This window comes from Teleopsis dalmanni, chromosome 2, assembly GCF_002237135.1.
Source record: "Teleopsis dalmanni isolate 2A chromosome 2, ASM223713v2, whole genome shotgun sequence".
In the NCBI taxonomy this organism is placed as follows: Eukaryota; Metazoa; Arthropoda; class Insecta; order Diptera; family Diopsidae; genus Teleopsis; species Teleopsis dalmanni.
In genome coordinates this window covers 162,094,209-162,114,776 of record NC_051847.1, presented here as the reverse complement: position 1 = coordinate 162,114,776, position 20,568 = coordinate 162,094,209, and the positions used below count along the sequence as shown (strand labels likewise).

At 29.7% G+C, this 20,568-nt stretch overlaps 1 protein-coding gene across 1 annotated transcript; it reads left to right on the top strand.

Annotated features, from left to right (window-relative positions):
• LOC119676044 lies at positions 1 to 708 on the top strand. The gene has a single exon (XM_038087266.1). It carries the CDS (start codon positions 1 to 3, stop codon positions 706 to 708), a length of 708 nt encoding a protein of 235 aa, XP_037943194.1.
• The last annotated feature ends 19,860 nt before the right edge of the window (positions 709 to 20,568 follow it).

Genomic DNA, 20,568 nt, shown 5'->3' with positions numbered 1-20,568 from the left:
ATGTATCTTGACAAAGAACCACCGGCAAAGTCAACCTATCAAACAGATTACATAACTCCTCAGACAAATCGTTACGATTTTCTTCTAAATTCGGACAGAATTCCAAGCGAATGTGTTATTGCGCCGGAAGATGCTGATATCCTTAAATCGAACAACTTATGCAAAAATGCTGATTGGGTTGATCCGGCTCCTTCAACTTGTCTGGTGAAGCCACGAATTATTCCACTGCAATTTAATGAACATCAACTCAACATAGACAAAGAAGACAATTCTAATGATCTTTTAGTTACAACCTACCAGGTTGATTACAATGGTATGAAGGGTTTTCCAGATCCCATGTATAAACATGTCATGCAAACAAATGTCTTTAAAGACATTAATTCTACTAAACGTACGATTGAAGTATGTAACGAATTCGATGCCATTGCCGAAGATTATAAATATGGCGTTAAAACAGAAATACCATTCCTGACGAATGTATGCATAAAGGAGAATTCACCATTTAATGTTCCTTTCCGATGTGGCAAGCAGTTGATACAGAAGGGTGATTATTCACATTGGCGCATTAGTTTATTGCCGAAGCGTAATACGTTCCCTCAATATCTAAAGGCAATTTCAAGATTTGGATGTTTTACTGACCGAACAAGGTTGGAAGAATTTAATAGATGTGGACGAAAACCCATCGATCCCGATGAATTGTTGTATTAATAGGATTCAAATTCACTGTAAAGATATGTTTTATGTAAATAGTCTTAGTTTTGTGCCAAAATTATAAAAAGTATGACATCTTAAAATCATTTGGTCTGAAAATTTAGAACGCGGAAACAAAAAGATTCAAAACAAAACAAAAAAAAAAAATAAATAACAATAATTAAAAACAATAAAAAATTGCTATTTATTATTTAATTTATTTTTCCGCATCGAAAAATTATTCTTCATTTTAAGAAAAGTGAGTAGATGGTATGTGGATCTCCTGCTGATCCAAGTATGCGGATTATGGATAATTACAGATTGGACTAGAGATTGTTTATTCAGTCTCAGTACGTCAGACATTTAAAATACGTGGTGTAAAAATTACTTAAGGCTCTGTTAGTCGGTACGTACCGTAAGAACTTAACTTAAGACATTGTATATACAGACATATACAAGTGCGTCGGACTGTAAAAGGCTTCTTAAGCTAGTCGTCTGTATAAATAGGCAAAATTCTAATGTAAGACTAATATATATGAGTATCATCATTTTTTTCATTTTTAAATTGTAAGATAATAATGAATATAAGTAGTTTAAGAAACATAAGAAAGTTATATGTAGTTGTTTTTAGTTAAGAGAGTTATCTTTAACAAATTTAGAAAACAAAAGATTTTGAACAATATATTTTTGGAGAAAATAATTCCATAAACTTAATCAAATAATAATTTTATTTAACATTTGGGATTCCGACATTTTTTTAATGTAATTAATTTTTGTTTGAAGATGTGAAGATATGGTGGCCAAGAACGATATCAAATAAAGAACTCTGGAGGCAAACTAACCAAACGTCTATTAATGTTGAAATTCAAAAACGAATATATGTGTGGATAAGCCATACCATGAGTACGCCTTATGACGATATCCCGCATGCAGTGCTAACATGGAATCCCTATGGAACCCGGCGTAGAGGCAGGCCAACGACAACATGGCAAAAAAAATTAATACTGAAACTGGCAAATCGTTTAACGAACTTCGACAAATTTCGTAAAATAGAGATAGTTAGAAATTATTTGTTGTGTTCTGAAGCTCCTAATGGAGTATGGAATAAAATAATATAATAATAATAATTATTCTTTGTTTATATATAATATATTTAAAATATTGGTGTATCGACTAGAGATGTATGAAAATTGTGAAAGTTTAACTACATTTTATGACTGTGACGAAAATGGGTTCATATTTACTAATCTCAATTCTTTAGTAGATTAAATCTTATAACATTACATTTTATATTACAATAATCGTACATTATAATTATGACATAAAATCATATATAAGCAAGAGTATATTTCAACTATTCCTTGTATGAATCAATAGGAATTGTGTATGTGGACATCCTGAATTTAATGTATTTAATGTAATTGTTTATTATCTTTATATATTTTATATAATATATATTTGGTATATTGGCTGCATATATTGGTTTGATAAAGTTTAATTGATATTATATTAGTATAGTTTTCATTTATAAAATGTTTGAAAAGTTAAAACCGCATTTTTTTGCTATTATTAGGGTTTTCCTATGTGTAAATTTGTTAAAATGAAGTAAGTTTTGTAGGTCGGGAGCAAACCCTACATTCGAATTTTCTGCTGAACCCATAGTAATACTTATTGGCAATACTAAATGTAAGTCTAAAGGAATATCCATTTCACGAGGCGTTAGACACGGTTACGTGTTATCACCACTATTATTCAATATATTCTTCATAAAAATATTTGAAGAATCTACTAGCGATACTCAACAAGGTGTGAAAGAAATACACAAGTGGATCCATACGGGTTATAACAACAACAGCATTTAAAATTTGTGTATTGTAATACATGGAACACGATCCTTTGAAAAGTATCTAAGTTTCAATTGGATCAATGGATGTATGTGTTGATATTGGTACTATTCATCTATTGATCTTTATTTTAAAAGTCGGTCGATAGCATTACTTCATAAGGTGTTCGCTGAAAGTCATGTAAGTCTAAAATATTCACGAAAAAAGGTTAATTTAAGACATATTTTATTGTATGACTTACAGTGCAATATTGCACTGTGGAAATCATTTACACTTAATTGGAATATGATCATTATAAAGAACCATGAGATTTTTGTACACAAAACTTAAGATAGAGTTTAGTGTCATTTGATGAATATAATTTTAACATCTGCGATAATATATTGTTGATATTAAGTAGTGTAATTGCAGTTTTAATTTTAATTAGATGTAACACTTTTTCTTATTAATTGATTTTTAAGTTAGCTATCCGTCTATCTGCTAGCTATACTCTATTGTTTTGCTGTGATCACATCATTTTGCCATCCAATCAAAAACAATGCTGTTCAGGGTACAATGTAACTTAATGTCTGATGCAGCCACAGAATTCCGCCAAGGGAATTACAACAAAGTGAATGCAATTAATTGAATAAAGCTTGGAATGCACACAGATGCAGCTTAAACGTAGTCACTTAACGCAAATTTGCGCACGATTTATACACGCGCCACCGAGCATGTTCCTAATTTCAAGTAGCTGAGTTGCGAAGTTTGTGCAAGCGACAAGGACAATGATGATGGTGGCTAGCCACCATCCAACGGGAAGTGAGAGGGGGATTACCAAGCTAAGTCAACTTTAATTTGTTTAACACACTCCGAGCTACGTACTTTGCTCTACTCAGTTTGCGTTCTGCTACTGAGACTGAAAAGAACTCCAATTTGGCACTGGACCACACGCTTAAGCACGCTAATTACTTTGTACTAAGTAATGCGTTTGGGGGTTGGCCAAGAAATTCGTGCTTTGACCCAAAACAATTTAAAAAGTTAATTAAGCAAAATAAAATTAAAAGCGAGAAAAATTACAATTTAAAAGCACATTTTCTCTAAATTTATTATAATTATTTTTCTTCTCTTTTTATTTAAATTGGTTTAAAATGCTTGCATAAATTTACTGCTAAGGAAATAGTAGCATCCAATGGATATATATACTATACATATACCTAAACGTACATATATCTACCATAATATTAAAATGTGGAAAGAGAAGAAAAATTGTTTGAGATTTGGTTTATCGTGTTGAAAATTCATTCATTATTTTAAGAAAATTTTCTTAGTATAATTCTAGAAATGATGATGATCTCCAAAAAAAAGAAATTACTAAATTTATTATAAAATAAAGTTAAATATCGCATTTACAGCACGTATCGAATTTACACAATTTGATCTTTTGATCCAGTGAAACAGAGACTGGGTTTAATGTCAAACTAAATCAATTTATTAATTAAACATTTAATATTGATTAAGCAATCTGATTCGCTTATATATTGCAACTAACTGGGATATTGCAAACTAACATGGGATTGAATAGAATGGAAGATGTAAAATGCATTATATTTAGATTTGAACATACCAAACTTAAACAGCTTAACATATATTATATGATATTTATGCCTCCTTCTTTTTTTCCGACCTATACCCGCTATAACAACATACACTTAGGCAAATACGATGTTAAACTATACAGATTACATATCATGTCTTTCATAACCCGAACATCAACTCATACATAAACTATAGCCCTGTTTTCAATAAAATTCAATAAAATATTTAAACTAATTTGAATTGTTCTTAAATTAAATATCTCTGTCCATGCATCGTACTATTTAAAAAATAAATCTTAAGACCTTTAGTTGTAATGCTCCAAGATTAGCTACTCGTTTTAATTTAAAACTCTAGTTAATTTGCCAATAAATAACATAAATAAGAAATTACGAGCTATTTTATATTAATATCACTACTCTGTAATATAACAATATATAATGAAGAGTTATGGAGACTCACAGGCCAAGTAAATATAAACGATGACATATGAAAGCGAACATATGGGTGAATAGGGCTAACTTGGACTCTCTCAAAGAAGACCTAAAATGAACTGGAGGAAAACCATACGAAACTGGCAAATCGTTTAACGAATTAAGACAATTAGCATGAAATAAAAAAAGTTGGAAAACTTTTGTTGAGTCCTTAAGCACTGAATGGAGTAGAGAATTGATAATAGTAACACTGTAATATATTATATTATATTTCATTGCTTTTTATCAGTTTACTTATACCCTATTAAATATCCATTGAAATATCTGTGCAGTCCATCTTTTGAACTTTCTCATGAATTCGTTCTAGTACGGCTCCAAAAATATGAATAGATCGAATTAATATTGATTTACGGGTACCAATCAACAATTATTGGAAAGAAAAAGCTAAAAATCAGAAAGAATAGATGGAGCAAATATTCTTTCCTGCGCTAAGTATATTAACAATTAAAAAGAAAAAGACCAAAGAGCGACACGAAAGATTAGGCACGAATATTGAGCGATGAGCTTATGTTCTTTGAAGACTATTACGCCGAGGATGAGGTTGATTAGTTTATTGTAATAAGCAATACAGCACACGTTCCTTTGCAGACTGTTTAGTTAACCTATTTATAATATGTAGGGTTAACATAACCTACAATTAATGTAAAAATAGTTAAATGAAAAAAATTGTTCGAATTTCAATATCAATATATAATCAATATACGTGATGATTAAAGTTATTTTGGTTTAGATTTATTAGTTTAGATTTATTATAGAATTGAAAGTGTTTACATTAAGACTGAAAAGTTTTCGGAAATTCTCATTTAAAATTCGCGCGCTGTATATTTTTCGATATTTTAAGTTTATGTAGTTTGGCAGCACTGTCCTTATTTACTATGCCAAAAATGAGCGCGATCTGTCAGACAGTTCGTTTACGGCAGCTGTTGTAACCAGTTCACCTCAGTAGTGCGTTGCGAAATGTCTTCGACGGTCGTACGACCGTCCTGAAAGGCTTTGTACCACTCATAAACTTGAGTTTTCGATAAAACTGATTCCCCATAAGCCTTTTGTAGCATTCGCAACGATTCTGCACACGAAATTTCGTTCGAAACACAAAATTTGATGCAAACTCTTTGTTCAATATTTTTTTCCATTGTTTTTTTCGCAACGCACTACTGAGGTGAACTGGTTTCAACAGCTGCCGTAAACTAACTGTCTGACAGATCGCTCTCATTTTTGGCATAGTAATTGTCCTTAATTGCTGCCAAACTACATAAACTTAAAATATCGAAAAATATACAGCGCGCGAATTTTAAATGAGAATTTCCGAAAACTTTTCGGTCTTAATGTACATAAAACCTTTTTACAGAATTATTCCAACCGGACGGCATATTGTTTTTGCTAAATCTAGTTCCAAGTTTAAGTTAAGTGCCACACAAACTCGACTTCGTTTTAAGCCCCACATCTTTTTATACCCCACATCGAACGAATTGTGATATAGAGCTTATTTGTCGGTACACGAGGCAGAATGTTGCTCAAACTATGATACATTTAGGTATAGTGTTGTTATCTAGTACTCTACTCTAGTACTCTATATAAGGACATTTATGAATCTGGCTGAGAATTGACTGCTTGCGTGTGAGAGGTGGTGGGGTTTATTTCGTAATTGATATGAATACAATTTAAAAGATTAATTTATATGTGGTGTGATATTTTCATTTATGATTTAATTACAAGGTTTTGAAAATACAGACAAACTTCCAAAACTCCAACTTTTCTAACTAAAATTTTCTAGAACTCGAACTAAATAGAGTGAAACAGGGTTTAGAAAGCAAATTACATACAATCACAAAAAATTCTTTATCTCACAGTCTCCAGAAGTCGAACCATTTCTTTGCAAAATGGTACTTCGAGTTATGGATGGAAATATAGTTATTTTAAATTTTGTAAAGATTTTATTTAATTAACTGTTTCTGATAAATAAATCTAATTTTTTAAATATGTAATAAAATTTGATGTTATCAAATGATAGACACTTAAATTTTTAACTCAATTTGAAAGGTATTACTTCTTTTTGCATTTCTTCTTGCTTCACATCCCTCCAGTTTATAAATACAACTGTGGGCATCATTCTTTTCGTATTTTATTGCAAAATCCATCAATTAATTTTGTCTGGGCTTTTGTTTGCTCTTTGATTTGTACAATTTACTTCACTGCACTCGAGTCGGAGTGCAAGTTGATTGCAATTTCAGAACAGTCTGAAGTCAAAACTTTATTTTTTCTTAAAGCCTTCGTGGAGGCAATTCTAGCAGTTTGTATCTGTTGTTATTCTGTTTAGCTGTTCGTCCTTCTGCCTGTCTGTCTGTCTGTCTTCTCGTGTGTCTCCTATTTTCAATTTCAGTTTGTTTGCCAAGTACTTGGCATTCTCAGATATTGGCACCTCACTGACCAAGTTGAGTGGTGCGGCGTACATCCTCAAATTTATAAGATGCCGGACATTCTTTTTCTCATTAAGCAGTTAAGCTGAATGGCAACGAGAGTCACTTAATATTTGTTCATTATTTTTTCTTAGTGTTTTCTTTTCCGTTTCTGCTTTCTTCTGTATAACGTTGTATCCTTGAGTTATTCCTTTAATTCCTCTTCCAATTTGTTTCTATGTACTGAGTACTCTCAATTAGTAGCGCTTTAGTTAAATTTTATGAATTTACGTTGTCGTCCTACAACGATGTTGTTTAAATATTAATTTTATATTTTTTTCATTTTAGTCATAATTATGTGAAATTCAGAATATAGCAGAGAATATCCTTACAAAAGATACGGGTATACATTTTTCATCTTAGACTTTCCGTAGTAATATCTATGTTAGAGGAGTTGTTCGCTGCTACTGCTTCTCTTACATCCTATTGTTCTGTAATGACTAAACTTTTGTAATATAAAATAAATAAAAAAAAATTATTTGATTAAAACATAAAATAAAGTTCTTTCAAAACTTATACGTTTAAGTATCGCAAAATTTTCTCAGAAAAAATTTATAAGTGAGTATTTTCCATTCAATATGTAATCAGTGAAAAAATCTGATTTTTATGAAATTGTCTGAATTGTGACAAAAGGTCACTTGCAGTTTTTATTTTTTGTGTAAATGAGAAACATTTTTTAATTATTTCGTATTTTCGAAATCTGTTTAGAATTTTTTAGACGACGAAAAAATTCCATACGCATCCCAAATTCGGATGTCATAACCGTTGCTAGATTTTTGTTATGTTTCTGGCTGTTTTGATTCTGACTACCGATTCTGTTGGATCCAAGTTTCGTGCGTTCTTACAGCTGTATTCAGTTAAGATAATATATTATAATATTATAAAGGTAACATATTTTTTTATGGGTCAGTAGATATAGGACCAGGTGGTTAGGGGTAATGAGTTAACTGTAAGTTGGTTTATCTTAAGTAAATGATCTTAAGTAAATAGGGAGTAGCAACAACTTTTATGAGAACTTTTAATAATTCTTTAATAGAATAGTTTGTCTGTGTATATGTATGTGCTTTGAAATTTTTTCATAAATGTCTTTATAGAAATTAGTTGTTAATTTTCATTTTTTAATAATTAAAAGTATTTTATATAAAATATCTCATTTTAAATTAATACAACTTTCGGAACTCAAAATTAAATTGTATGTTTACTCTTTGATAGCTGAGGGTACTACAGGGTCCCACCCATCTCATTGACTAATTTGTATATCTCTCATAAGCTTTATGATTATTCAGTAATTTATCTAAGATCTGCGTACCTCCTCGTGCTGACTCTGATTACTCTAAGATTAGATAGTGGTAAGTAGGATAGCCTGACAATTTCGCATATAACTTCAGGGCTCTGTCCCTTATGTATTTTTTGATCGGGTCTATTCTAAGGTTTCTTAGCATCTCGTTTGTGCGGATGTACAAAGGCCCTTTGAAGAGTCTTCGGAGAACCTGACTTTGAGCGACTTGTAGCTTTTGTATAGTAGAGTCGGCAGCTTTGTTATACGCGACACACCCATAAAGTAATGCTCGTCTAATTATCTGGCTATAGATCAGTTGTTGTGTTTGAAAAGTGATTGTGAGCAGTTGTTTTAGCGCAACTGCTTCTTTTGACTTGTATATGCTTGTGCCAAGTGAATCGCTTATCAAACGTGATACCTAAATATCTCTAGAGGGGTATAGGGCCGCAACATTAAGGTTTTAGGTTTTAAAGAAAAACAACTGTGATTGTTTTTCTCGGATAGTAACTTGCTTTTGAAGTCTGGAAGCCATCGTTGATCTCTTTGATTCCGCCTTTCTTCTGCAGAAGAGAAGGTGCAGAGCATAAACTGGTCTAAGTGTGATTTAGTCAGCTTATGTCAGGGATTTGTTAACGAAATAACAAGACAGTTGATCTGCTTTCTACACTTGGAAAAACATGGTCTTTAGTTTTGTAATGTTTTGGTCATGTTTTGGAGATGTCTGCAGAAGATTGGGAAAAGTGCTTTGACAAATGGTTCGAACATATGCACAAAAGTGTAAGTAAGTAGTTTTTCTATTATTAGGCTCTACTTTTAAGGTTAATTGTATATTATCTGCTATTATGTTAAAAGTAGAAAATAATTGATTTTATTTGAAGTTATAATTAAAAATAATACTTTATTTATATTTTACTTATTTTTATTTATATTGTGTTCTTGATATTTTACAACTTCTTCGTTTAAATTCTGGATTACAATAGGAAATTTATGTCAATAATAATACAACTCGTCGTCTTTTTAGTATTAAATTAAATTTAGGTCCATTTTAGCGAATAATCAGACTTAAATAGTTTCTAGAGAATATCTTTGCCATTAGTCGTAAAAGCGTTAATATGTTTTGCAAGCAATAGCTTAAATTGCTACTTTCTGGTAAACAGCATTTTTTTAGAATTATTTTTGGTGAAAATATGTTTCGTGAAAACATTTGTTGAAGCAAAAAAAAAATCGTGTTACTTAACTACTGGCTCTATAAACAACTGGGTAAAAATTTTTTTGGAAAAAAGCAGCGATGGAAAAATTGGAAACAAATTTACTTAAACAACTGCTCCAAACTAAGAATCATGAGTTGTTTTCGTACACAAGTGGGCATGGAGACCACAAAAAACAAGTGCATTCCACAAGCAGAAGTATAAGTACTCCCACTTTACGAAATGCGGGAACCCTGTTACATACTCATATCAAAACAAGTCCAAGGATTAGGTTTGCGTGTGTGAATGGAAGCCACAGCGTTGTACTTCCTGTGCTCGTATTTTTGCATTTTCTACTTTTATGTTTTATAGATTTTTTTTAAAAACTTTTTAAGTTGAAATATCCTGAAAAATACTAAAGTGCGGATATATTTCAGTTTTGTGTTTTAGCGAAATCTGGACGTACATACCCGTATGAGTTAGTTTTTGCGAACGGATGTTAAAACAAGACCCGACACAGTAAAACCAATCCCAGGAAATTCGAGAATTGCTACACTGTATAAGAAAAACGAACAACAGATTTCAGCACAGCTAAGCATGTGCTACATCTCCTATTCCTACCCCAACTTCTCCTTCACCATTCGCAACCGTTTCTATACAAATTCAAAACTCGTCTATACGCTCATCCACCTACCATCCACCTCTGGTACGTTGGGCTATCATTTTCTGTTTGTCTATTTGGTGTTTTAGTTTTAAGTTGCACTTTTTCGTTCTGTGCGGTTGCAATAATTGAGAGTTGGAGTAAATTTATTTGTGGTCCGCGGGGAGAAATTACAGCGACGTTGCAACAAATTATGCTGTTGTTCCAACTGCTTAAATACAAACGTAATTCTGCGAAGTTGTGGAAACTCGCTCACAATTTGTAGTGTGGCGTGGAGAATCTGTAGCAATTAATAAAATAATTTTTAATAAACAAACAGAGTCCTTTTTAATATTTCGCAGGGTTTTTACCTTTTACAGTTTGAGTTCCGGTTGTTTACGTTGTTGCATTTAAGATTAGACTTTGCTGTTGTCGAAAATATTTTCGTGCTTAGCTTCCCACAGCAATAAGTCGCTTCACATATACCGCGATTATAAAAAAAATTGACGGTTGTGCAGAATTGCTCCACATTTAAAGTAGAACACCCAATCGAGGAGTAAACATAATGCCAAAATAGTACGCGAGGTGATATGTTTATGCAAAGCTGACTCCGTTGCTCCAGAGCAACAACAACTACAATGGAACATTTTAGCTCTCGTGTGTGGTATAAAATAGTTTTTAATTCATTGCTTAAGCTGCGTCGAGTTAAGTTCAGTGGAACATAATGGTTCAGTGAAAAAGTGATGAAGAAGAACAAGCACTACAAACAAATGAAAAAACTAAAAAACAACCCAGCCATTGGGGAATCGAAATCTGACTAAGATAATGAGTTAAATTTATGTGCAAGCGAAGCCATTGGAAGCGCATTTGCTTCCGCTCAACGGAGCATTCTTCATGTGATTACTTAGTGTAAACTCTTGCATAGAAAGCAGCATAATTAGGATATCAATTTTAAAACTAAAAAATATTTTTAAAAGTCTTACGAAGTCAGAACGAATCACAAAAAAAAAAGGAAATAACATTAGCAAAATGGATATAAGAAATTAAGCGGTGGTATTTTATGCATAAATAAAAAAAAAAAATTTAATGTGAAAATTTAAAGTAATTTAAGCAAAGTTAAATATACGAATTAAGCATAAAATCTAAAAAAAATCAAGACTTAAATTAAACTGCAACAAAATAAATTTAGTAGGCTAACTCTTGACATTAACTTAAGTTAGTTAATTTAAATAAAATAATGAAACTTTGTTGTTGCTATTTACTACTGTTTCAAAAAAGTTTCTATTAAAATAATATTTTTTAAAAACAAAATTGTTTCTTTCGTCACTGACTTTAAGAATAAAATTTAATAAAAAATTAAAACAAAGAAAGAAAATTGAAAAACTATTGTTCAAATTTTTACTTTCGCCGGAGGAAATCGTAGAGTAACATTAGTATTACTTTCTCTGTATTATATTCATAGATTAGTTACTATACACATGAAAGTATCATATAAAAACATGCAATAAATAATGCCTCTACAAAAAAATAGTATTAAAATTTAACAATTAAAAATAACTAGAATTATTCAATTCAATTATTCTACAGCTTGCACTCCCCCCTGCGGGTAAGCGGTTGAAATATTTCCCAAATAAGGCATACATGTTGTAAAAGGCGACGAAAATATAAGCACTATGCCGACACTGTTTAGGAAGTGTGTATCCCCACTTGCGAAACCCAACCGGAGGTGAAAATATTCTACCACGCGAATCAGGGGCGCCCGGAGCTATGGCTACTCAGACCAACTGATTTTTACAGTGTCGTGGTGGCTGTGGTTAATACCTAAACTTATGCGGAAAGAATGATGGTGTTCATTTAGTATCTTTCGGCTTGGAATTGAGTATTCATCACTGGGTGCTGTGACCCAAAGACCAGCAGAGGTATTAATAGGCCTTGCTGTTTACCAAGAAGAAAGTTGTGTCCTGAACGCATAACTTCATTGGAACCTACAAAATTCTTTGGAATTTTAACTGGGCGTTGATTGGAGCATTATATTGATACGGGTTTTTTTGAACACCGTTGTGTTAGACCTTCACGGCCTTCATAGACCGCTACTTTCAACACAAGGCACATCTAATTATTCTACAGCTGGCTTATGGTTTCGTTCTAATATAACACAGCAAGTGAATTTGTTAACGAACTTTTACAGCAAATTTACAAAACTTCAAATTACAATATGCAAGACAAGTACGGCTTTGGATCAGTTGTGTTATTCACACTGACTCTGAGATTTAAATGTGACTTTAAATGTACGAGATCAATCCTTGGTACTTGGCAGTCTTAAAAAATAATTAAATATAAGAAATATTTCCAAAAATATCACAGATGCTGTGTAATTGGCAGTACTCAAAACAGCTGTATGGTGTGCCAAAAATTCAATTTATTAACAAAATAATAAACTTTTATTGTTGTATATCATTACTGTTCGAACAATAGTTAAACTAAAAATTAAAATAAAAAATAATAAAATTTCGTATTCAATATAAATTAAAAAATCATATTTTTTTTAAATAATTTTTAATATATTTTTTATCCGTTTATAACTTAAAACCATTGTTTCTCAAGCCACTTGGGGCTTCACTTCTCAATGCTTGCTCTATGTAACATACACAAGCAGTATTTGGACCGATTAACAGACAAACGAATCATTATATTTTTTCAACGACGAAAGTCGAATTATGCCCTTTACCTTCTCGACAAAATAACTTATTATTATGCTAATGCAGTAATATTTATAATGGACAGACTTTCTAGTTATCGTTGTTCCAAAGTTAATAGTGGTAATCTATTTTTTTATCTTTCCGATAGGTAATTCTTTTATTATACTAGTGTATTAATATATTAATTCGTAATATTTATACGGCCAAACTTCTTAATCTTCGCCCTTTCAAAGTTCACAATGTCAATTTATCTCTCACTTTTCCGATAGGTAATCTTTTTATTATGCTAGTGCATTACTATATTAGTTCGTAGTGTTTATAAACGGTCAGACTTCTTAGTCTCCGTTCTGTCAAACTTCACAAATCCAAATTGTTCTTCACTTTTCTGATGAATAATCTCTTTATTAAGCTAGTGCACTATTAGATCAGTTTGTAATATTTTGAAATGGCCAAACTTTCTATATTTATTTTTCTAAAGTTAACAATGCCAATTTACGTACAATTTAAAATTAGCCTCCTTAACAACAACACTTGTCAACTGTGTAGAGTATACTCTCCCCTTAGAGAAACACTGGCCTAAACTAATATGTGTTATTCTAGTAACCAAGTAGGAATTCGGTCAACGTAAATGATCTGGAAATGATCTGTTTCTTAAAATCTAATTTATGAGAAACATATTACATTATTCAAGAACGAGGTAATATTGTATGATGACGTTAATGTTGTAAAAGCTGAAATTACATACAAGTATTTATCATGGAGCATAAAATATACAGGGTGTTTTGTTCAATGTTTCGGTTAATTTAAAAAGGTGAGGTCATGGCTTTAGAAACGAAAAAGTCTATTTTAAATATTTATTCAGACACAAAATGTCAAATGTATGTTATATCTAAAAAACAAAAACCTTTAAAAACCTTTGCTAAAACCTTTAAGACCTCAAAAACGATTTAAGAAAGTATTTAATACTTTGACGTTCTGATATTTAAATGGGTTTAAGTCTAATTCTTTGGAAAATTTGTGATAATTTTTGGGGAAAAAAATGACTTATCTCAAAATTTATCTGAAAAATCAAACGATATCAGTACATAGTCTAATAAAAAAATTGTTTTCAGAATATTAAAATTCACTAATATCTGTTATAAATTTGAGACGCTCGATAAAGTGGAAAGTGCAGCAAATAATAGTGCTTTAAAAACTCTTTTTTTTACAAAATCATTTTCAAATTATAATTTGTTTTAATATTAATTAATTTTATCATTTAAAATATTTGGAAGTATTTTTCAAAATTAAAATTTTGAGATCCTTAGCTTATATCAGGTAGTAAATTTAATCCACATTAGATCTAGTAGATCTAATCCACATTAGTATTTCAAAGTTGTAATTATAAACTGTAAAACCAAATTTAATTCACACTTTTTAATATCTTTTCCAATTTTTATTAACTCCATAAGTCAAATGCTCAGATGTTGAAAAATTTTATTGAGTTATTAGTTTAAAATACTCACTTGAAGAAAAACAAATATTTACTTCAAAGAAATAAAGTGAAAATGATTTAAATCAAGTTACATAAATTCTAAGTGCTTAAAATTGTTGAAAATATTTCATTTATTATTTAGTTATCTGTTAGAAAGTTTTTGAAAAGAATTTTCTACAATTTATTATTATTTTTATTTGTGACAGTTTTTATAGCTTTTCAGAATTTCAAAAATGCTCAAACTTTTGTTTTAAAACTTCTTGATGAACATAAATTGAACATCCACAATTTTGTTAGCATATAAATCAATCGATTACTTCCAAAAAGGGAAAAACGTTGAAGCAATGATAAGAAAAACAAATAGAATCTACGAGTAAAACAGTTCAAGTTATACAACCATTAAATGCAGTCAATCAAAGTGCTTCAATCCTCGAAAGGAACAATTTATGAATTACTTCAAGTAGCGCTTGACCAGTCAATTTAGATTAGGATTTCTAAAATCAATTCAAAACTGTACCGCTTTTGGTATATCGCACGAGTACAATGAGTAATGGGAGCCCATCAATGCGGAACACCCGTCAACCAGTGAGCTGAGCATAATGAGACTTTACAGACACTTCAAACGTTGAAAAGTTCTTCCGCTTTGCCATACGAATGCGATTGCTTGCACTATAGTGCTCCATAATGAATTATGATTGATGCAGGAATTCGTTATGATATGTATACGCAAGCGGATCCATTCATACCTACCCATCATACTCATACAGAAACACAGTCAACATTCATGGATTACATTGGCATTTAGTTAGATGGTTTGTTTGCTGGTTGATTCGTTGGTTCGTTGGTTTGTTGGTTTGTTGGTTTGTTGTTGCAGTGATACTTCAATGGTGCCGCATATGAAAACTTTCCAATTGAAGTGCTTTTCCAGTTGAGCGTTTGTTCAACGTTAGTTTGAATTTCAATATTTTATGTGCAATCGTAAAAGGGGGAATAAAGTTTACACCTACAAGTAGACATGGCTTCATAAAGTCACACTTCTATATACACCGACACTATGATGCTTCCATGTCATTTTATAAGTCAAAAGTAATCGATGTTGGTATCATCCCAATAAAAGTCATAATATACAGAACCTAGTCCACACGCTACACTGTATAAATCGCAACTGAAGGACTTTTGTCTTAAATTAAATTATTCATGCTCCAATGCCTTTCTGGGGACATTAAATTTTGCACGAATATATTTTATAGTTTGTGGGTAATAAGTTGGCAAACTGCTTCATATATTTTAATATAAAAATATAAGATACAAGTTTATAATCCCCCATACATACTCGTAAAAACATCCTTAACAGCAAACTAACTACGCTTTCGCAAAATGTAGTTTGGTGGAAATAGAAATGAATTCGATTTAAGGATAAACTTTGGCAATTTTTTAAAGAAGGAAGGAGTTATGAATGCGATTAATTATATCGGTTAAAATCAGTGCCTTTTGAATGTTTCCTTTTAAGAAAAGTTTGCTTCATAAATTAGTTTAAACTGCTTTTAAAAATACTACAATTAAGCAATTATACGGAAAGTAGCTTTTGGAGGATGCTCATCGTTTTCTTTTTATATTTTTGCACTTAATTTCTTTTAAGATTAATTTCATATAAATTATTTTATAGATAAGAAAATTTTAACGAGAAATTCGGAAGAAATTAAAAATTAGGTTTTTTTATTAGAAGTTTATTCCAGCAAAAAGTCTAACTTTTTATAGAGAAATAAGTAAGTAAGAGAAATATTCTATTAAATAGGCTTGAATGTCTTGTTGATATCGAAAAGGAATTTTTCAGTTAAATAATCAATCAAAAATGATCTTTCAGAAATTTATAGTATTATCATTAAATAGAAAATAAATAAAACAAAAGATAAATATATAATATCTAAAGATAAATATATAGAATTTTTAATATAGTATTATTAGGTATATAAAAGAGACTTATGCTATTATTTTCTCAAAGTTTAAGTGAGAGAAACAAAGTATAATTAAATAATTTCTATGGTTAAGAATGTGTTTAAAAGTCAATAAAACATATTTATTTATGAACTATTGCTATTTAATTATTGGCAATAGTTCAAAAATAATAAATAATATTAAAAATAACATATTAAAATATATATCTGAATTTGTCTATTTTTGTGTCTGAACCTCTAGTTATCTGCTAACTGGAGTTTTATCACTCCCATGTCTAAATAACCATTTTCATGCTTTTCTACTTATGCACATGGTGCATGGTGTATTGCTTAATGACAATACGTGAATACGGTGAAGGCTAGTCACCGGAGAAACGCCAAAAACACAAAGGTATATACTCTGACCTACAGACTATAACCTATCTGATACTTTACCACCAAACGCAAACTGATAGTTATATAGCAAAAAAATAAAAACTACAATTGCACGACTCGAACTGTATATAAGTAAAAGTCATAAAAATATATAATTAAATTTGATAGAAACATATAATTAAATGTAACATAAATATACATGAATAAAATATATATATATACAGAAGTATAAAGATAAACACATGTATATATATGTACATTAAATTTATATATAACATAGAAAAAAAGAATGCAATAGCTAAAATATTCTGTGATAAAGTTGTGACGGTTATAAGGTTATAATTTTAAGAAATTGAGGCAAAATATATTATAAAGATTTTTGATATTTTTGTACTGCTCAATAGAAATATTTAGAACACATATTCAATCAAGGTTAATAAGACTCCTGGTGTTAGAAGTTCAATTGGTAAAATGTATTGAGTAAGAAGAGTTAATATTTGCTAATAGTAATCTTAGTAACTGGATTAGTCCTATAAGTATAACAATGCATTAAGTGAGATACAATATAACACATATATTGTAGCTTATTCAAAAATCTCTAATATTGGACATTTAAATTTAGTGCTTGGGCTTCGTTGAATTAGAGTACAACCAATTCGTAAATTGTTCTCGGTCTTCTAGCTTTCAGCTGAAGAAGACTATACTATAAAATATTTATATATATATACTATATAAAATACATAGCGCCCTGAAATTATTTACGAAAACTGATAGGCTTACCAACACCGCGTTATCGAATCTCAGAATGGTTACAGGCTCTTCGGGGACGTATGCCTATCTGAGGTCAATTATTGCATAGCCTAATGAAGTGATAAACAATAATCCAGTCAAGGCATAGAGAGGGGTTATGAAGAAACCTCGCAGTTAATAGAGAATAAAATTGCTTAAATGCACTGACTCAAATAGCCACTACATAATAATAAAATATAATGAGGTCTAAATCATCACATTTTCAGTTGAGGTGGACTTAACTCAAAATATATTATAGTAGATAGAACAAAAAATAGAATATTTAATTCATGATCAATATAAAGAAGAAGATAATGGATTGATGTATTATTAAAAAATTTTTTTCGTGAATTCAACGAATACAATTTTAACTATTGATTTATATAATTTATGTTAAAAAACTTTAATTCATAAATTATTTTTTATAGCATAATCCTAATACATATAAAATCTCAAATGAAATATTTGATGGTAAATATATTATACGAGCATAATTGGGAATTTTAATACCTTAAGCTAATATTTATAACACAAATATTGTGAAAGAGTATCTGTAGCAAAAATTTGAATATTAACTTCGTTTAAAGTCTAAATGGAAGCTAAAAATTTAAGTTCAAAAATTCAATATAAATTGTTTAATGTTATCTCTAAGCAACTTTGGTAAAAAGTTAAAGTTTGTCTTAAAACAAACTCGAATTTTCGATTGGAACTTGACGTTCATTAAATAAATAAATTTACCGAATATGAATATTTTTGGAAAATGTTCTTTGACTTTTTAACGAACTGAAGGCCTAAAAAGTTTCCAACTAATTTTAAGAAAATAAAAATAAATAAAATTTTATTTGAACTCAAAAATCCTTGTTTATTTACCTTTTCATGAACATGAAAATTTATGCAAAAATAATACAACTGCTTTGGCCTTAAGTCAAAATCCATTCCAGAATTGTAAGGATCTGAGGCAAGTATTTTTATTGTCATTACTTTGCACTTGATTTAACTTAAAGATTCATTGGGCAACAAAAACTTTATGTAGAAAATTGATTTGAATTATTTTAAATGAGTACACAACATAATTAATATTTCATTGTTATAGATTTTGGTGAAACTTAATTAAGAAGGAAAAACATATTTCATATTTATGGTACAATAAATTATATCAAAATATATAAAAATAATACATAAAATATTACTTACTAATGTAAGTAAATTATATTTGCATAAAGATAATTACTTGATGTACATTACCCATCAATTATATAGGGTTTTCAGTTTCAAAATTAAACATAAATAAATAACCCATTTCTTGATAGTTGAGGATTGTCGTGATAAAGACAATCCTTTGCACAAGTCCAAAATAATGTCTAGAGGTGACAAATCGATTTATCTTTATGGTCAATTTACATCATCAAATAAAAAATTACATTGCTAAAACAAGACTTATTATGTGTCTTTTGGCACAGTCCTAATGCATCCAATTGTCAAATAGGACAATTGATTTAAATTGATTCAAATGGTAATCATATAGTTGAAAGCATCATATTTCCCACCTTTATTATTTTCATAAAAGTAAGGGCTATCGCAACTCCAGACACAATGATACACTATATAGTCACTTCTTGTGGATGAAATGGTTTTTCTGCAGTTACTTGTGGGCTTTTAAGCCTCCAGATCTCTGGACATATTCAGCAAACAAAAATAAATCTAATCATTAAAAAAAAAAAAATTAAAAAATGAAGGATGCGTAAATTCGTAGTCAGTTTTAACACGTTAAGCTCGTTGTTAAGCAATCTATAAAGGCAAACGTTGGACTTAATATACTACTAGGCAACACTAATGGCTAGGATGTCAGTTCTGTGTCAACTCTTAAAAGTGCATTATAAAATTGGCCTTTAAACAGCATGTTGCATTAATAATTATTAATAAATTTAAAATGAATATTATTATCGCATACATTTGCCCATCAATCTTTTTTTCTTCCGATGGTTTTTTTTATTTATATATTTATTTATGTGAGAATCAATACCTGTATATATGAAATGCTTTTATATATGCATATTAAGTTTACGAAATATGAATTCATTATAACTTGAATTCCTAATTTTAATTTACGGTTCCATGTTTTCATATTTCATAAAAACTGAATATTTAATAAATGCAATATTAAGTTGCAATATTGATGAAACGGGAAGTGTGAGGTCAGCAAGCCCAAGCCCTGTTGCATTAAAAATGCATTTTTTCTAATGCATTTACGCCCGCGTTGACAGTGCATATGAACTTACATTTCAAATACAATTTTTATTAATAAAATATCTGATTTTCAGAAATTTATATCAAAAATGAAATTTATTTAAAAATAAAATAATAAATACGGGGGATACAATGTAAGATAAATTAAATGGATAATAATTCCATATATGCCTTTTTAATAAAAATTTCAAAAAGACATATGTACGTATTAGTGCAACAAAAATTAAGTTTGTTATATCAAATATATATGTATTTAATGATTTTAAGTTTATATTATTACACAATTTTTGAGTATAACTTAGGAGTAAATCTTTTAATATAAAAAATAAAAATAGAAATATTTCAGTATTTTTAGCCACAATAAATTCATTAGAATTTTATAGATATGATAATGCAATTTATATCATAAAAATTTCTGAAATAATCACTGAACTCATATACTCATACATGTAAATCTAATGGAATTTACATGTAGAAGTATATCTGAATAATATATTATACATGTGTAAAAGCAATTTTGTTACAGAATTTCAAATTATAAATTAATTTTTGCAGATTTTGATTCATTTAAATGCATCTGTCATCACACAAAAAAACTCATATAAAATTTTCAGTAATTTTTGTGGAGAGAGACTGCATTTTTCATAAAAATAAATCAATTACATGCAAGTGAATATATAAATCATAATATGTGAGTAATAACAAACTACAATAAAAAAAAATATTTTTAAGCATTATATATATATATATTCATATAGATATATATAAAAATTTACTCATAACAATTTTTGCAAAATGCAAATATTTTTTTTCGTTCTGTGTTTTTTTTTTCATTTATTTTTAATTTATGCAATTTTTGGTTTT